The sequence below is a fragment of the Schistocerca piceifrons genome, chromosome 3 (assembly GCF_021461385.2).
Source record: "Schistocerca piceifrons isolate TAMUIC-IGC-003096 chromosome 3, iqSchPice1.1, whole genome shotgun sequence".
Classification (NCBI taxonomy): Eukaryota; Metazoa; Arthropoda; class Insecta; order Orthoptera; family Acrididae; genus Schistocerca; species Schistocerca piceifrons.
This window is the reverse complement of record NC_060140.1, coordinates 376,697,744-376,714,564: the sequence shown is the minus strand read 5'-3', so window position 1 is coordinate 376,714,564 and position 16,821 is coordinate 376,697,744. Positions and strand designations below refer to the sequence as shown.

At 39.2% G+C, this 16,821-nt stretch overlaps 1 protein-coding gene across 1 annotated transcript in view; it reads left to right on the top strand.

Moving 5' to 3' along the window:
• The first annotated feature begins 15,668 nt into the window (after positions 1-15,668).
• LOC124788671 (dynein axonemal assembly factor 4-like) overlaps positions 15,669-16,821 on the top strand; it is a 129,117-nt gene continuing 127,964 nt past the window's right edge. The window contains exon 1 of the mRNA XM_047255953.1: positions 15,669-15,791. Coding sequence (XP_047111909.1) covers positions 15,669-15,791 — 123 coding nt within the window. The remainder of the gene's footprint in view (positions 15,792-16,821) is intronic.

The window sequence follows — 16,821 nt, the reverse complement described above, 5'->3', positions numbered from 1 at the left end:
TGTCTGGGGATACATCGCAAAGCAGCACCTGGACAAACTCCAGAGGCTGCAGAACCGCGCCCTCAGGAAGGCACTGCACCTATCCATGGGATTCCCCCTGACGATCTGCACGCCGCTGCCGAAATCCCACTCCTCAAAGAAAGATTCAAGGATCTGGCAAGGGCTTTCTATGAGAGCTCTTCCAGATCTGGAAATAATCTTATCCAATCCCTAGGTCGGTATGACATGTCCCGCAACAAGCACAAACGCCCCATGACGATCTTCGACGACTAAGTGGAAGAGAAAAATCCCAAAAATCCTCAAATTCTAACGCCAATCCTTAATCCTTAAAACACCCAGCATCTCACCAACCTCAGGCAAGTACTAGACACCGCCAGAACACCAACACAACACACAGACAGCCAAAGCAATCAAAAACAATCACACACTCCCAACACACACTGTGGAGTAAAAGCCAACAGGCTACAAACTCCTCAATACACATCCCCAAGGAGGGGAAAGTTAAAAGGTGAGAAAGAGCCTTTGGCAGTACATCAGCACACCTGATGATGGAAACAAGGTCGATTGCCGAAATACTGTGTCCTTTGTACACTCCCACCAGGCTGTTCAACCGAGATTTATTTCGTCATGAAATACGCCTGGAGAAATTGAAGAATCACAACATTGTTATATATGATACAATTTGGTCCACTAGCTGATGCAACACTTCTGTCAGTATTCTGTCAGATTCTGGTGCGTTCTTCTATTTCAACTTCTTTATTGCCAGTCTCACTTCCTCCTGGGCAAATGGAATCACAGCACTGTTAATCACATGTTGCTTTTGTGACACAGAGCAAAGATGTTGATGGTACTCTGTATCTTCCATCATTGTATCATCTGGAAATGAAGCTCTGAGTGGGTACTGCACTGATGTCTCCCAGTGTGTCGTTATAGTGCTGTCGGATCGCCTCAGAGTTGATAATACAGTGGGTGATCGAACCTTGTTTGTTACAAGTTTGTGTGGAAAATCTTAAACATCTGTTACCATTTGGTCCTTATTGTATGCTTTCCATTTTTCTACTCTTTTTTGGTGTAGTTGTTCTATATATTGTTGTTTGACTGTTCGATAGAAACCCAACCTTCCTTGTCTTTCTGTTTCCCCAAAGGACCTTTGGTGGTATCTCCTAGCCTGCCTTGCTCTGCATCATCAGGGCCGTAGGGTGGGACACCAAAGAATTTAAAACCCTTTTGGCTTCCTAACAAACGTTGGGATCGCCTTGTCTTGCGCTGTCTGCAATGCTTGCGCCAATTCGTCTGCTTCGGCGTCAACACCAAATCTAGTTCCTTGAATTCTGCCTTTAAAAGTTCCCAACTCGATTTACGTAGATTGTATAGTCGCTCAGGCTGGATGTTAGCTTCTGAGCCATTATCTTCGTCTGTAATTGTGAAGCAAATGAGATTAGGGTCACTCGTTGTAAGTTCATCACAGACCTTCCAGTTGAAAATATGGTCGCTTGACTTTTTAGTTTGTAAGGGTGATTTTCGTATTTGTTGCTGCACCTGCTCGATTTTAGAAGCTAATCTGCTGAGTGGCCTATTCATCACATGAAGATCAAGTTCTTGTCTAGCGTCCTGAAGGCAGAGTCCACTTTCATCCGTTACTCTGCTATGTCACAATATTGATTTCGCATTTGCATCCATTACGAAAATGTGTCTGTCGTGTCGATCCGGTATTGCTGCTGTTTTTGAGTTTTCTATATGTGATTGTATCCCCTGACTCTATTGGATTTTACATGCTGATTAGGCATGTAAAATTTTCCTAAGGCGGTCATTACTTCTGTCGTTATCACGTGTTCGTCACAGAGTTGATGCATCGCTTGTATGTCTTTATCCGACACCACAAACGCGGCCTGATGTTATCATTTTTGCTGTAACTGGCATGTGTCAGCCTGGAATATGGCGCCTGTATCCATAGTATGTGTAGGTCCAACTCCTCTAACATTTTCCTGAGTTCTCGCATCACAGTGACACCACGCATCATATTTATCTGGTCGATTTTATTCATTTGTCTCTGTTCCATTGCCGTTGGTGTGCAATTTTATTGTAAGTGAATGCTACGAGAGCGTAGTGAACACATAGGTATGGGGCCAATCTATCTTGTAATCATATACAATTCGGCCATGTGTCACCACTAATTACCTGTACTGATGCTCAATATGAAGTGCCTTCTGCCTCCTCTTAAAGACGACGTCAAGTAGACTTTGCAGTTCCTTTGTATTTATAAGCAAGTTGTTGGCAGTGAGCTGAATATGATCAACTTCTTCCATGACAAGAAAACTTATGATACAACCTTTTGGATGAATGTGCCTTATCAGATGTCTTATTCCTATGATTAATACATGCACATCTCCGAATTTAAGCAGTCCTAATGAGTTTTCACACGTTTCGTAAACTGCCCATAGGTCCAGCCATAAACTTCTTACATTTTACATGACATGTCCATCACTGGTTGTATCATTTTCGTTTTATTTCTTGTGAAACTATGAGAAATTTCCAGACTATTGCGCCAATGCCAAAGTTCCTGATACCGAAATTTATTGTTTTCATAGTTAAATCTGACCCCTGTACCCACCAACTCCTACTTACTCCTGCCTCTATCACAAGATGTCGATCGTCCTGCCAGGTACTAGTTTATCTGAACTTTGGAAATAGGAAATTACTCTCCAGTATATCCTTAATGCCGCCACTCTCCTACAATTAATTACATTGACATACAGACCCTCTCACATTTTTTGTAGTTTTTCTTTACTTACACACTTAATTTTCAGTATTTTTTTTAGTTTCGGTTTCTTCATTTCTCTCTCTTACTCATTTTTCGCTTTTATCCCAACTCCTTTTCTGTTTTCCTCCACTGTTCATTTCACTTTTCATTTTACTAACTCTTGATCCAGCTTTACATCTCAATCTGTCCTCATATCATCTCTGGGCTGATGGTGGCACAGAACTAATCAGTGATTTCTGCCTAGACTGGTTGTCAAACTATCACCATGTGAGCGTGCCAAAGATACTCAAATATCTTTTCTTGCATAACTACTATGTGCAGTCATGAAGTGCCTCTAGAATACTTCAAAATTTTGCACCTTTACTGAACCATTACATAAGCTGTTGCAGATATCTGAAAAAGAATAAAATTGTTTCAGAACTAGTGAAAATACAACAATGTATCATTTCAAGACAAAAGTGTGATCCAAACATTGACAGGCTGATTAACAAATTGATTCTGCTTTATTTCACCTAAACTATACTTCCACAGTCCATTGTTGTGGAAAATATTGGCATGAAATGAAGCAGAAAACAGTAAACTAATTATTATGTTAGCCAAACATTTAAGTTGTTATAATTAGTAATGAAGCCTCTTGAACAAAGCTGAGAATGTTTGCTCAGACATTCCAGTACTGATGATACAAATTACAAATGAACTATGCAAGTACTCATTAATTATACACGTACATTACAAAGTGCAATCAGAAATCAGATTCTCTGCCTCGTGATGGCTGGGTGTTGTGTGCTGTCCTTAGGTTAGTTAGGTTTAAGTAGTTCTAAGTTCTAGGGGACTGATGACCATAGATGTTAAGTCCCATAGTGCTCAGAGCCATTTTCAGAAATCAGATTCATTTCATAAATTTCAGGGAATTCGTTGTCCTATGTGGGCTGTTTTTAGTTTTGAAATAATCACCTTATTTCACAGTTTAGCTATCAGCTAATTTCGCCCCCTTGAGCATTTTCAGGCTACTTGGTAGTCAAACAATAGAAAAAGTTACAGCAGCTGCAAGAACAACAAGAAATGAAGGCAAAAATATACATATATCCTAGTTTACACACCTATGTTCCTTTTGTCACAGTAAAAAAATGTGATCGTTTAGTATATTGTGCCATATTCCACAAATCTATGGGCTGAGGAAGCAACATCTGATGGTGTCCTAAACAACGGTTTCTTATGGTCATTTTAGTTATGGACACTGTCTATATGTACATCACCACTCACGTTTAGCACAATTCATACTAAAACCCTAAATATATGAATTTCATAATATATTACAGTCTACTGACGTTACAACTTACTGTCTCAGAAGTTAATTCGATATACAAAAAAGGGGAGAAAGCGACCCTTGTTCTGGTTTTGTCTCTGTGCCAGCGAACAATGTGATACAATAAGCTATTTTCACATTTCAAGTAAAACTTCACATGGTGTGGCGAACGTTTTAAAATCAGGTGGAGTGCATAACAATGCATTTCACAGCACTATTGTGTAGTCAGAGATATAAAGAACTCATACAAAAAGAAATACATACTTTATCAGAGACGTTACTACTTATGCTTAACCTTATTTAAAGTTCTGTGTTTTTACAGAAAATATCGTAAGTGAAACACAATTACATCGGAGAAACGTGAAACTTAAAAATGAGGGAGGGTGAAGTCTTTTTTCTTTTTTAATATGTGCGTGGGAAGCAAAGAGCCAGTCAAATCACAAAAAAGACATTTCAGGTAATAAAAGTATAAGAGTATGCCTTGGCCACAAAGTTGTTGTAACACTTATATCAACTGGAGGTCTGTGTCTTCCAAGTCTTCCGCCAACTCTGCAAGGAACTACGTGTAATTCTTCCACAACCATTTAGACATTTCTATATGGATGCTGCATTGTCATTGCTTGAAACTGTAGTGCAGATTACAAGTTTAATACTGAAACAAGAATGCAATTATGAGTACAGTCTATATAAATTAAAATAGTCTCATTTCTCTAAGAATCCACTATTCTGGGCAGGAAGGTCCACCATAAGAGAACATAACTATTGTGTCAGGAGTCTCATTCCTCTTTCTCTTGAGTAAATATTGAAGGTTGGTTGTACTTGATTACTAGTAAGAGGAGAAAGCAGGTTATCTTACTGATAGGAACTGAGGTGGAAATGAGTGTAATCAGTGCTTGTTGGCCCTTTGGTAACAAGCTGATGCATGACCATGAGAATAAATATTGCTAAACTTCTGTAAAAGATATCAGACTTAATTACAGGAATTCAGAATAAATGCAGATTCTTCTAACCATACAATTCACATTCACGGCTGCAGCAATGACGGCCGAACAATAACGTTACTATATTAGTAACGTCCAACTTAGCTCGATGCTCACCATTAAAAGAGGCTGCAAAAATTTTGAAAAAGCAATTTTAGGGCAAGGAATAATGATAACACAATGATAAATATTGTATCTTTCTAATAATTATTGTTAGCCTAAGCAATACAAAGAACACACGAGACACCCTTATGCTAGTAGTTTAAATTGGGAAGACCAGTTGTAGAAAGGTGAATTGGAAGCTGATGAGGCTTAGCATTTGTCTTTCAAACAAAAACGGAATGTAATTCGGATCATAGATGCTATACATTCTACAAGTAACTTTAATGTTATCAGAGGATTTATTAAGTTTACGCGTTTTTTTACATATTGTTCCATTATATAGCCCCCTTGAATGGCGTTAGCTCAGTTTCTTTTTTGCAACTTTACGACATCATTCAACGAACCATAACTGGATATGCAGACACACATTGTTGAGTTCAAGGTGTTCCACTATGTTATAGTTACACTTCATTTACATTCATAAATAGCGTCATTTTTCCATTTCTGGGTTTAAATCATTCAATACATATGTATATAATACATATGTATATAAAAGGAAGTTGATTTAAAGATAATAAAATTTCACTCAGATTTCATAAGCCCTATTACTTAATTACTTACATTTTTTCAGTTTTAGTTCAACGTTCATATGACAGATACGGATAAATAGTTGTCAACGTTTCCTTCAGTAAGCAATCAGATATTACTCTCACTGTTTATTTACAAAAGAACTTGAAACGGTTTTAGTAACGAAGAATACTGAGTGGGCCCACGGACAGATCACAGGTGATGTCAGTGGTTATTATACGGTACCAATTAAAAGGTTAGGACCCAGGCGATGAGTTACATAGCCGGACTGCTACAGAAGATCTCGAATTACCTGGGTTCTCACCTATGCAGGCATCAGGTGCTGAGTATAGCCCAGGTTTCATGAAACAATCGTCCAGTAGGATCAGAAACGTCTTCGCTCAGTTCTTAGTGATGGTTCTGAAGTAAAAGTCCTTACTACTAATAATACAAATTTTTTTATACGGGTTGGACACAGATCTTATGAGAAATACACACAAAGCAGGGCTATTTATGTGTTATTATCGTGGGATATCGTTTTAATTTAATTTTTATTATGTTTTTGTTTGATGTTATAGGGGACCTTATCAGTTCTTCAATTCTTTCGCACCACAACGTACATTTAATCAGTCCTACACATCACTACTGTTCGTAATGGGCACATCAAGCCTCCTTGTCAAACATATTTTTGTGTGTACCTTGGTCATGTTATCTGAATATTTTTTAACAGACCATGGGCACGACACTCAGCACTGACAATCAAGTTTGTGTTGCTTCACAGGGATTGTCGTCAGATACACATGCGGGCAGTGTTAATTGTCAGTTGGTGATACTGCCTAGGGGCTACTGTGTTTACGTGGCTGCGTGTGTGAAATGCATTGTCGATCTGTTTAAAATTGTCCGTTTGCACTATACAACACGCATCAAACACAACTTTTCACTCACATATTATCTTGTCTGCAAGTACTCTTATTCCACTCACAAATGCTTAATTGTACTTGGGTGTATGCACAGATTTCACAACAATTTTAACACAGGATTTCACTTTAGAGTTCTATATTATGTAAACACATTTCTAGTTCATCCCTTCGTGGACTTTTTAATGTTTTTTTATGAAACACAAAATCTTTTCATGACATATACTTACAAGATGGTAGATTTACATGTGTCTTTACATTCCTGGAATGGAAAACAATAGAATCACCAAAAAGCATTTGAAGGAACTGTCCAGACAACAAGACCATTGGGCCAGCCTTGTACAAGGTGGAAAGATGACGTAGAGAAAGACATCGCAGCATAAGGAATTTCTGCATGGTGGAGAGAGACTGCGAGAGATAGAAGGCGGTGGAAGCAGATAGTTGATGCAGCACGTGGTCTACAGGGCCTGTGATCGCTGAATAAGAATGATTATAAGAATTTGTTACAGTAAGGACTCAGCACTATTCAAGGCCAGGACAACAGATTTCTGTCTACTCTGCAAACATAATTTCATCTGCTCATAACAGAAAAATGATCATGCATTGTGCCAAATATATGAAAAATCAAACTTAAAATTCTAAAGATAAGCTCAATCAGAGGAACATCATGTCTCACTGTACACACAGCTTTCACAACAAAATACTTGCCCATCACTTAACCACATCTACTTGTAAATTTAAAGTCAGTGGAGTGGTTGTCTGTCTCATTCAGGCTCATGAATCTTCATAAATACAAACCATTAAAGAAAAGCACAGCCATATTCTAACCATTGATTTCATCAGAAACATTTACTTTTTGTTAACAGTGCTCTTCCCGAGGGCACATATCAACTTCAGTTATTTCAATGGAATGGAATTCTCAAATAACCATTCATTATGCACAATATAACTTAAAGACTAAAATATACATATTCACTTTCAGATTCAAATTATTACATAGGAGCATATTTGCATACTTATTTCTTGCTTAACAGTTCAGATTGTTATGTAGCACTCACTATCCTTAGTATATTGGTACACTGCAGTAAAACTATTCAGATAATGGTTCACTTTCTAGTGTTTCCTTACAGGCACTGGATAGTTTAGCATAATCATTACAAAAAAATTTGGATGCCTTTCCGTTTACATTCACATACGAAATTGTTTTGATGTGAATCAATGGTCAAGAATTTACATCTTTCACATTTACTCAGTTCAAGAAATGTAACAATAGCTATTACACACTCAGATACTTTTTTAAAATCTTGGTGACTGTGAAGTCCTTTAATTTCGTTTGTTTCTGGAAAACCCTAATAATCTTATATGTCCCTGTATCCAGTAGCTGCCATTTACTATTTCTTTTCTTTAGGACAGAAGGTTTTGGATGTGATTAAAGCAATACGGTTTCTCCAACAAAATATTCCTGCACATGACCTAATGTCATAACTTTTCTTTCTAATGCTGGCAAGTTTAATAAGTGCAGTTAGCGTAATTCATACCTTTTCCTCCTGCATACATTCTTTTTAGGCAGGTTTCGCAATGGGTTTATCCAATTATCGACTTCTTTACTGTTAGTTAATAAGTCTGAAGGTGTACAAGGGGTTGTGTGATTTGGAAAATCATTTACTGTATTTTCAAAAGGCTCAGTCAGTTCCACCCAATGTGTATGATGTTACAGGCGTGACAAATATGTTGTTATGTAGCACCTAAGAATAATTCTGATGATGGCTGATGCTACTGCTGACTTTGTGGCATATGGCTTGACATATTTTGAAAACGATCATAAAGGGCAACCAAATACTTAACTCCACCTTGTGAAGAGGTGCTGGACAGACAACATCGACAGATACCGTTTGCAAAGGTTATGCTGGTAACCCCCGTGAACTATGGATCTTGCCATCGGTCGGGAGGCTTGCGAGTCTCAACGATACAGATAGCCACGCCATAGATGCAACCACAATGGAGGGGTATCTGTTGAGAGGCCAGAAGAGGGGCAGCAGCCTTTTCAGCAGTTTCAGGGGCAACAATCTAGATGATTGATCTGGCTTTGTAACATCAACCAAAATGGCCTTACTGTATGGTTAAATGATGATGGAGTCCTCTTGGGAAAATATTTTGGAGGTAAAATAGTCCCCTACCTGGATCTCCAGGCGGAGACTACTCAGGAGGACATCATCATCAGCGGAACAAAACTGGCATGGAATGTCAGACCCCTTAATCAGGCAGAGTGATTAGAAAATTTAAAAAGGGAAATGGATAGGTTAAAGTGGGAATTAGCGAAGTTCGCTGGCAGGAGGAACGAGACTTCTGGTCAGATGAATACAGGGCCAAAAATACGAAACCAAGTAAGGGTAATGAAGGAGTAGGTTTAATAATGATTAAAAAAAACAGGAACACGGTTAAGCTACTACGAGCACAAGTTTATATGCCAATTAACTCGGCAGATGATGAGGAGATTGAAGAAATGTATGATGAGATAAAACAAAATTATTCAGATAGTTAAGGGAGACGAAAATTTAATAGTCATGGGGAACTGGAATGCGATAGTAGGAAAAGGAAGACAAGGAAAAGTAGTCGGTGAATATGATCTGGGGTTAAGGAATGAAAGTTGAAGATGCCTGGTAAAATTTTGCACAGACCATAACTTAATCATAGCTAACACTTGGTTCAAGAATCATAAAAGAAGGTTGTATACATGGAAGAATCCTGGAGATACTAGAAGGTATCAGATAGATTTTATAATGGTAAGACAGAGATTTAGGAACCAGGTTTTAAATTGTAAGACATTTACAGGGGCAAATGTGGACTCTGGCCACAATCTATTGGTTATGAACTGTAGATTAAAACTGAAGAAACTGCAAAAAGGTGTGAATTTAAGAAGATGGGACCTGGATAAACTGAAATAACCAGAGGCTGTAGAGAGTTTCAGAGAGAGCATTAGGGAACGATTGACAAGAACAGGCGAAAGAGATACAGTAGAAGAAGAATAGGTAGCTTTGAGAGATGAAATACTGAATGGAGGAGAGGACCAAGATGGTAAAAAGACGAGGGATAGTAGGAATCCATGGCTAACAGAAAAGATAACGAATTTAATTGATGCGAGGACAAAATATAAAAATGCAGTAAATGAAACAGGCAAAAAGGAATACAAACGTCTCAAAAATGAGATCGACAGGAAGTGCAAAATTGTTAAGCATGGATGGCTAGAGGACAAATGTAAGGATGTAGAAGCATGTATCACTAGGGATAACATTGTCTGAGGGTGGCTTAAAAAGCCGAAAGCCATTTCACAAAGAACTACAAAAAAATTATTATTCTGGAACATCAGTAGCGCATATTTCAGTTTTTAATTTGTAAATTGATAGTTCTGTAGCGGTGTTGTGGGTTCGATGAGCTGGTGAGGTCTACAAAAGACAGTGGGAAAAGTAAGACGGCTGCAGCAAGGCAGACAGTGGTGTTGAATACTCATTATCGATTCAATAAGGTTGAAGCAGCTACAGGTGTGGGTTTTCGTTATGTGATACAGCATGGCATCAGTCAACTGCATCCATGTGCCTCTGTCCACAGCATACATGTTACTGAGGCATAGTCAGGTGTAAATCTCGTAGACCCCAGCAGTAAGCATTGTCGTAAAGACGTCGGCATCTGCTACATTCAGTGCAGCCCAAGTGAGGGCCATCTTGTATGGAAACATTCGAAGCAGCAGTGTGTCCAGAATTGTTGTGGCTATCCACACTGTTATACTACCAGCGAGGTAGCTGGGACCTGCCCAGCCAAGTTGGCTGAGAAATGCGTAGCTGTCCAGGTGCTATATGACAATTTTTGTCAAACTGTCTTGTAACGTATGTAAAACCCATAAAAAAGAGTCGAATCAAATAAGGATAAATTGATCTCCACCAGCTAATGAAATGTGAATCATTACAGCGACTGCCAATACTTAAATAATTAGATTACAATTTCCTATGTTGAACTGCATGCATAGCTAAATGAGAAGGGATTGTGAAAGCAAGTTGGACTGCGTGAAGAATAAAGGATGAACAGTATCTTTACAAACTGCAGAAAGTCAGCTCCCAACCCCATTCGTATAACTGCTGCTCGACCCTATGTGAAGGGAAATACCAGGCAGACATAATGTCAGCCCACGCTGTGTTTTGAGATGAGGTCACCCTGGCGGAGATTGTCTGAAGTCAAACAAAGCGGGTCATATTTCCGGGATGTGCTGGACGACCTAGTCTGCTTTTCGTGAGCTGTATGGTCACTGGTGCATTACGCATAATGGCAAAGACCCAGCAGAACTGCCGTTGTGGAGAGAAACTGTAGGCACTCAAAATTCGCCAAAGAACACTGTATGTTAAGATAACATCTCAGAAAGTGGAACGACAATAGAAAGATTAGGGCTCGTTTGAAAATCAGGGGATACCGACACCTTGCCCAGGTTCCACGTAACTGATTAGTTAAGAAACTATGAAAACAGTTACCATTGGTTCGCATAACTAATTAAGAAGTGGGAGCTGGAAACGAAACTGTGCTGACAGACGTTCTTTCGGAGTAAGAGAAAGTGGAGAGATTTTGGAGTGCCAGGACTAACAAGTTTTTTAACTGGTTAACCACATGAAATACGATTAACTTTGTTTACTGCTTGGCACTTACAGAAATTATTATTCAGAAAATCAAAATTATTTTGTGCCGAAAAACATAGAGCACAGATATTTCCTAGTCAGAAGTGCTCTGGCGGTAGTTACTTCCTACACTACTGGCCATTAAAATTGCTACACTAAGAAGAAATGAAGATGATAAACGGGTATTCTTTGGAAAACATATTATACAAAAACTGACATGTGACTACATTTTCATGCAATTTGGGTGCATAGATCCTGAGAAATCAGTACTCAGAACAACCACCTCTGCCTGTAATAACGGCCATTGAGTCAAACAGAGCTTGGATGGCGTGTACAGGCACAGCTGCCCATGCAGCATCAACACGACACCACAGTTCATCAAGAGTAGTAACTGGCGTATTGTGACGAGCCAGTTGCTTGGCCACCATCGACCAGATGTTTTCAATTGGTGACAGATCTGGAGAATGTGCTGGCCAGGGCAGCAGTCGAACATTTTCTGTATCCAGAAAGAGGAGAAAAATGGAAAATTTACTGCACATCATATGTCTTTTGTCTAGGTCCCGGGTTCGATTCCCAGCCAGGTTGGGGATTTTTCTTTGCTTGGGGACTGGGTGTTTGTGTTGTCCTCGTCATTTCATCATCATAATTCGTGACAGTGGCTAGATTGAACTGTGTACAAGAATTGGACTGTGTAAAAATTGGGACTTTGTACAGGCGCTGATGACAGTGCAGTTAAGTGCCCGACAAACCAGTCATCATCATCACCTTTTGTATGAGACTGTTTAAAAATGTTCTGGTGAAAAATTCTCATTGTATGCCTTTATATGGTTGTGTGCCTCCTTTTTCTTTTCTGGGAAAGGGCCGAAACATTCCGTCGTGCAACAATAGGCGATATAGAGCAGCCATCTTCAAAGTTAAGAGCGCGCCCTCTGGAAGGGTGGTGGTGGGGGGTGGGGGCAAGAGTAATAGTGGGAGTACTTTCATTGAAATGCTTATATTCCATATTATAAGGGAAAAAACTTCCGGTGAAAAAATATTGCTTGTGTCACAGTCTCATTTCCATGAATCATGTAAGGTAGCTCCACTACCGTTAATCTGCTGTCTTATTTCACGAGAACTGACGAGTAGATGAGGTCAGCTGGAATACTAAGAAAAGTAGTGAGTAATACTCAATCACCCAACCCCCGCCACCGATCACCCGTAGAATTAGCTAATTACCAAACAACATATTTAACAACCACTTTTGTCCGATCCACGAATAATGGCGGTTCACGCAGGTCGAGACAGGGACAGGGCAGCATTGTTGGCGGTTGCAAATGATAGTTGCGGTACACGCATACAAGTACTTTGGGCCTGATGAAAGCGTGTATCATGCAAATTATGCCTCGCTTTTGCTCGTGTAGAATGTGTCGGCCACCACCACCATCAGCCATGACAACTTACAACAAATCGAATACAAATTCACTAAGTAACTCACTACGATCGCTAATAATGCTCGCATTCCACACATATCATTCACGGCAGAGCGGTCAGAACACTAGAAAAGGCTCATTGGCTATCGGAGAACGCATGACTTAGGTGTGCAGAACAAGTCTGAACTCGGCCGCCATCGTTCGCGACTCAAACTATTGTGACACTAAGCTGTTTGACAACATGACCACAACTTCCTTGCAACACTGGCTACAAAAATAGATCTTTAATCGCAGCCGTTGTCACACTGTCCATTCGATTTCAGCCAGATTTCTGGAGTAGTTCAAAGACAGTTAGCTAGAGTTGAGTTCTGATGCGTCTTCAGTAAATATAGCTAATCGTATCTAAAGTAAAGCCGCAAAGTTCCGCTGTTCCCAGGGAATAAGTGACTGATTCGCAGTGGTAACAGGAGATTCTATGGAAGTGATTCTCCGAGTGTCTCTTCTCCTCCGAAATTATGCAGTTCTAATAAAGAAAAAAAGACTCGAATTTGAAAGTACATTCTTCTTTCGCACCTTCCTCTGTTCCTACCAGCAATAGTAGCTCTAAACGCAAAACCAAAATGCATAAATATCGAATTGATTACCTGACATTAGGCTTCACCAGATTTCTCTAGAATACTGAGGCGACAATAACGTGTTCTTTGTTTGGGGATTTTAGCTAACGATAGCTTGAATCCCATAAAACTCAATAGACGCCTGCAGACAAAACATCCAGACCATGTAAGTAAACCTATCAAGTTTTTTAAGCGACGTGTGCAATCACATAATATTGGTGAAAAATTAATTCTTCCCGCAGCTGTCAAAATGTGCGAATTTGTCCATGGTGAAAGGTTTGGCAAGAGTCTGAAGTCGACACCGTGGCTCGTCTTATTGATGCAATATCCACTGACATGAAAAATCGATTGCTACAACGCCTTCATGATAACCCAAAATTCACATTGCAGGAACTTCATGACAGTACTGGTACCGTAAAATTTTCTCAGCCTCTTGTTTTTGTACGCTACTTTTATGGAAATGAAATGCAACAGGACATTCCATTTTGTAAAGTTGTTGAAGAGAGGATTACAGGCGAAGATATTTTCTTTCTTACTAATTCCTCGTTTTTTTTTTGTTTTTTTTTATTTTTGTCTTTTTACAACATTTTGTCATGGACAAATTGTGTTTGTATATGTACCAATGCGGCGGCAGCACGTACTGGAACTAAAAAGGAGTTCAGGACAAGCATATGTGCTGTTTCTCCTAAAAAAATTCAGACATTGTCTGACACAAATGGAGGCATTGGCTTCTAAAGTAGTACAGCCGGAAATCAATAACGCGCTGAACGATGAAGTCAGTGTTGTAAATTTTGTGAACGCATGAGCTAAACACAGTAGGTTATTTTCCATTCTTTGCGAGGAGATGGGCTCCACTTACGATTTGCTTCTATAGCTTATGAAGGTAAGTTGGTTGTCTCATGGTAAAGTTCTCCGTCGCGATTTGTAGCTGAAGTATGAACTTCGTCTTTTCCTTCTGAATAGAAGTCCTATACTCGCGGTTCTGTTTCTGAACGAAAGATGGCTTTAATATTGAGCTACTTGGTCGACGTTTTTGAGAAATTGAACGATCATAACGTATTACTTCAAGGCCGTAATGATATCGTCTTTTTAATGGAAAAAGTGCTTGGGTTCAAGAAAAAACTTCAAGGTTAATCAATCAATCAATCTATTATTCATCTGTTAACAATGTGCATTGTATGGATTTGAGATGTTTTCTTGTCTGCATGATTTCGTGGAGGAAAATTAGTTGTACGTAGGCAAAATTAGTAGAGTTGGTGTAGTACATCACGAAAATCTTCGCCAACAGTTCGAGAATAAATTTCCACAACCTTCATCTGAGTATGATTGGATTCATAGTCCGTTCGATATGATTACAGGAGACCGGTTGTCAACAGTAGAACAGGTGGCGCTGATAGAACTCTCAAGTGATAGAACAATTCGAAATGAACTTAACTCGAAATCTCTCAAAAATTTCGCAGCCCAGACTCGGAACGAATCACGCAATTTAGCAAGGAGAGCAGTGCACGTGTTACTACCTTCCACATCCACTTACTTGTATGAGAAACATTCCCACAGTGGCATTAATCAAGACAAAAGGCTTGATCTGCTTTCTTCGTAAATTCAAGAACACACATCACGCTAAATGTGCAAGTGTCAGAAAATTTCCTAATTTTCTGCGTTTTTTTGTCTCGATTATTTCCTTAATGGATAATCAGCTTGAATATAACAGTTTTTAAAATGCATTTAAATGACTTTCTGTTCTACCATCATTTTTAAGTCGTGAAAAACATTCTGAATTATTCTAAATCAGTATCGGTGAATACAGTTAAACTTCAACTAACCAACTAATTTATTAAAAAATGTAGTGAAATAACATATTTGCTCCTGTACAACAAGTGCACATGTGTTGTAGCCATGATTATTTATCGAATAGGTGTAATTTTTTACTTTGACCACCAACCACACAGGTGTATGATAATTTTTTTTTTTTTTTTTTACTGTGATGTGCTCGAAGGACATTTTCTAATCATTATTATTATTGTTGTTGTAACCTCACAGTTGTAATAATCAGACGGGAGTATGTAGTATCGTGAGCTGGTTTTTGCCAAGATGAGAAGTGCTGAGGATGGTAAGAGAAATAAGAGGAGGAGAGGACAAAATAATTCCTCTTTTAGAAGGGGTTCGCGACGGTATAGTGTACTGTATGGCATTGTTTCGTTAAGAACTTGAATAACGTTGTTGCTGGTTACGGCATGGGAACGTTGTTTCTGTCTCCATGGCAGCGCATCCAACGTGGCGAACAGTTTACAAGCAATTAAATAACCCTGCGCTATCTCTTTTATTATAGTGTCTAGTGCTTGCAGTGTACCATGCCTATTCTCGTAACAGATTACGACTGGCGACAAACAGAAGCTGTTGTCATTATCAAAGTTCGTCTTAGAAACGTAAACTCCAAAAACGTAGACATTTTTACACTGGACAAATATATAAAGGTAAATTTAGTGACTAACACATGTACGTGATATTTAAGACCCATTGGTCTGTTGTCTTTCAACCAGTTTTTTTTTTTTTTTTTTTTTTTTTTTAATCAGCATCTGGAATTAAAAGACCCAAATCATTTGTGGCAATTTTTGCTAACCTTAGCACTTTCTCCCATTGTGTAACAATTTCTCACTCGTATTTGCTATCCCTGTTGTAAGGTTTTTCACATATTAAGCGAACAAAACTGATACCAACACTGCAAATCTTCTTTCCACATGAACTGTTCACCAACAGATTGGAAATACATAGGCCTACCCGTAAGATAAATAATTAAAGGACCTTCTTTTTCTTCAACTAATATCTCAGGTAATTACGTACAGAAAGCTGGCTAAAGCCAGCGATTGACATTACTGAGATTTTTGGGCTGTAAGTGTATATTGAAAGGATAACCAGATAGCAAATGAAAGTGGTGTATTTTTCTCAACAGACAAGAAACTTTAGCTGCAAAGATAGAAACTGAAGCTACATGTGAGATTATATGGGTAGAACTGAATATCGAAGGTGGGTATAAACTAATAATTGGCCCTTTCTGTTGATCACTTGACTCATCCTCAGATGTAACAGAAAACATTAGAAGAAACCTCGCTTCTAAACTCCATCTGAACAAGCCTTGAAAGGCCCAGCAGTACCAACCAGCCACCGTGTCATCCTCAGCAACAGGCAACAGTGGATGCGGATATGGAGGGGCATATGGTCAGCACACCGCTCTCACGGCCGTATCTCAGTTTACGAGACCGGAGCTGCTATTTCTCAATCAAGTAGATCCTCAGTTTTCCTCGCAAGGGCTGAGTGCCAACAACAGACCAGATGGTCACCCATCCAGGTGCAAGCTCGGCCCAAGAGCGCTTAACTTCGGTGATCCGACAGGAGCCTGTGTTACCACTACAGCAAGGCCATTGGCAGAAGAAACCTCGGTTATAGTGTCATATTTGGCCCTCCGGACTCTACAAATCTTAGAAGTTGTGACAGTTTGATTTGTAC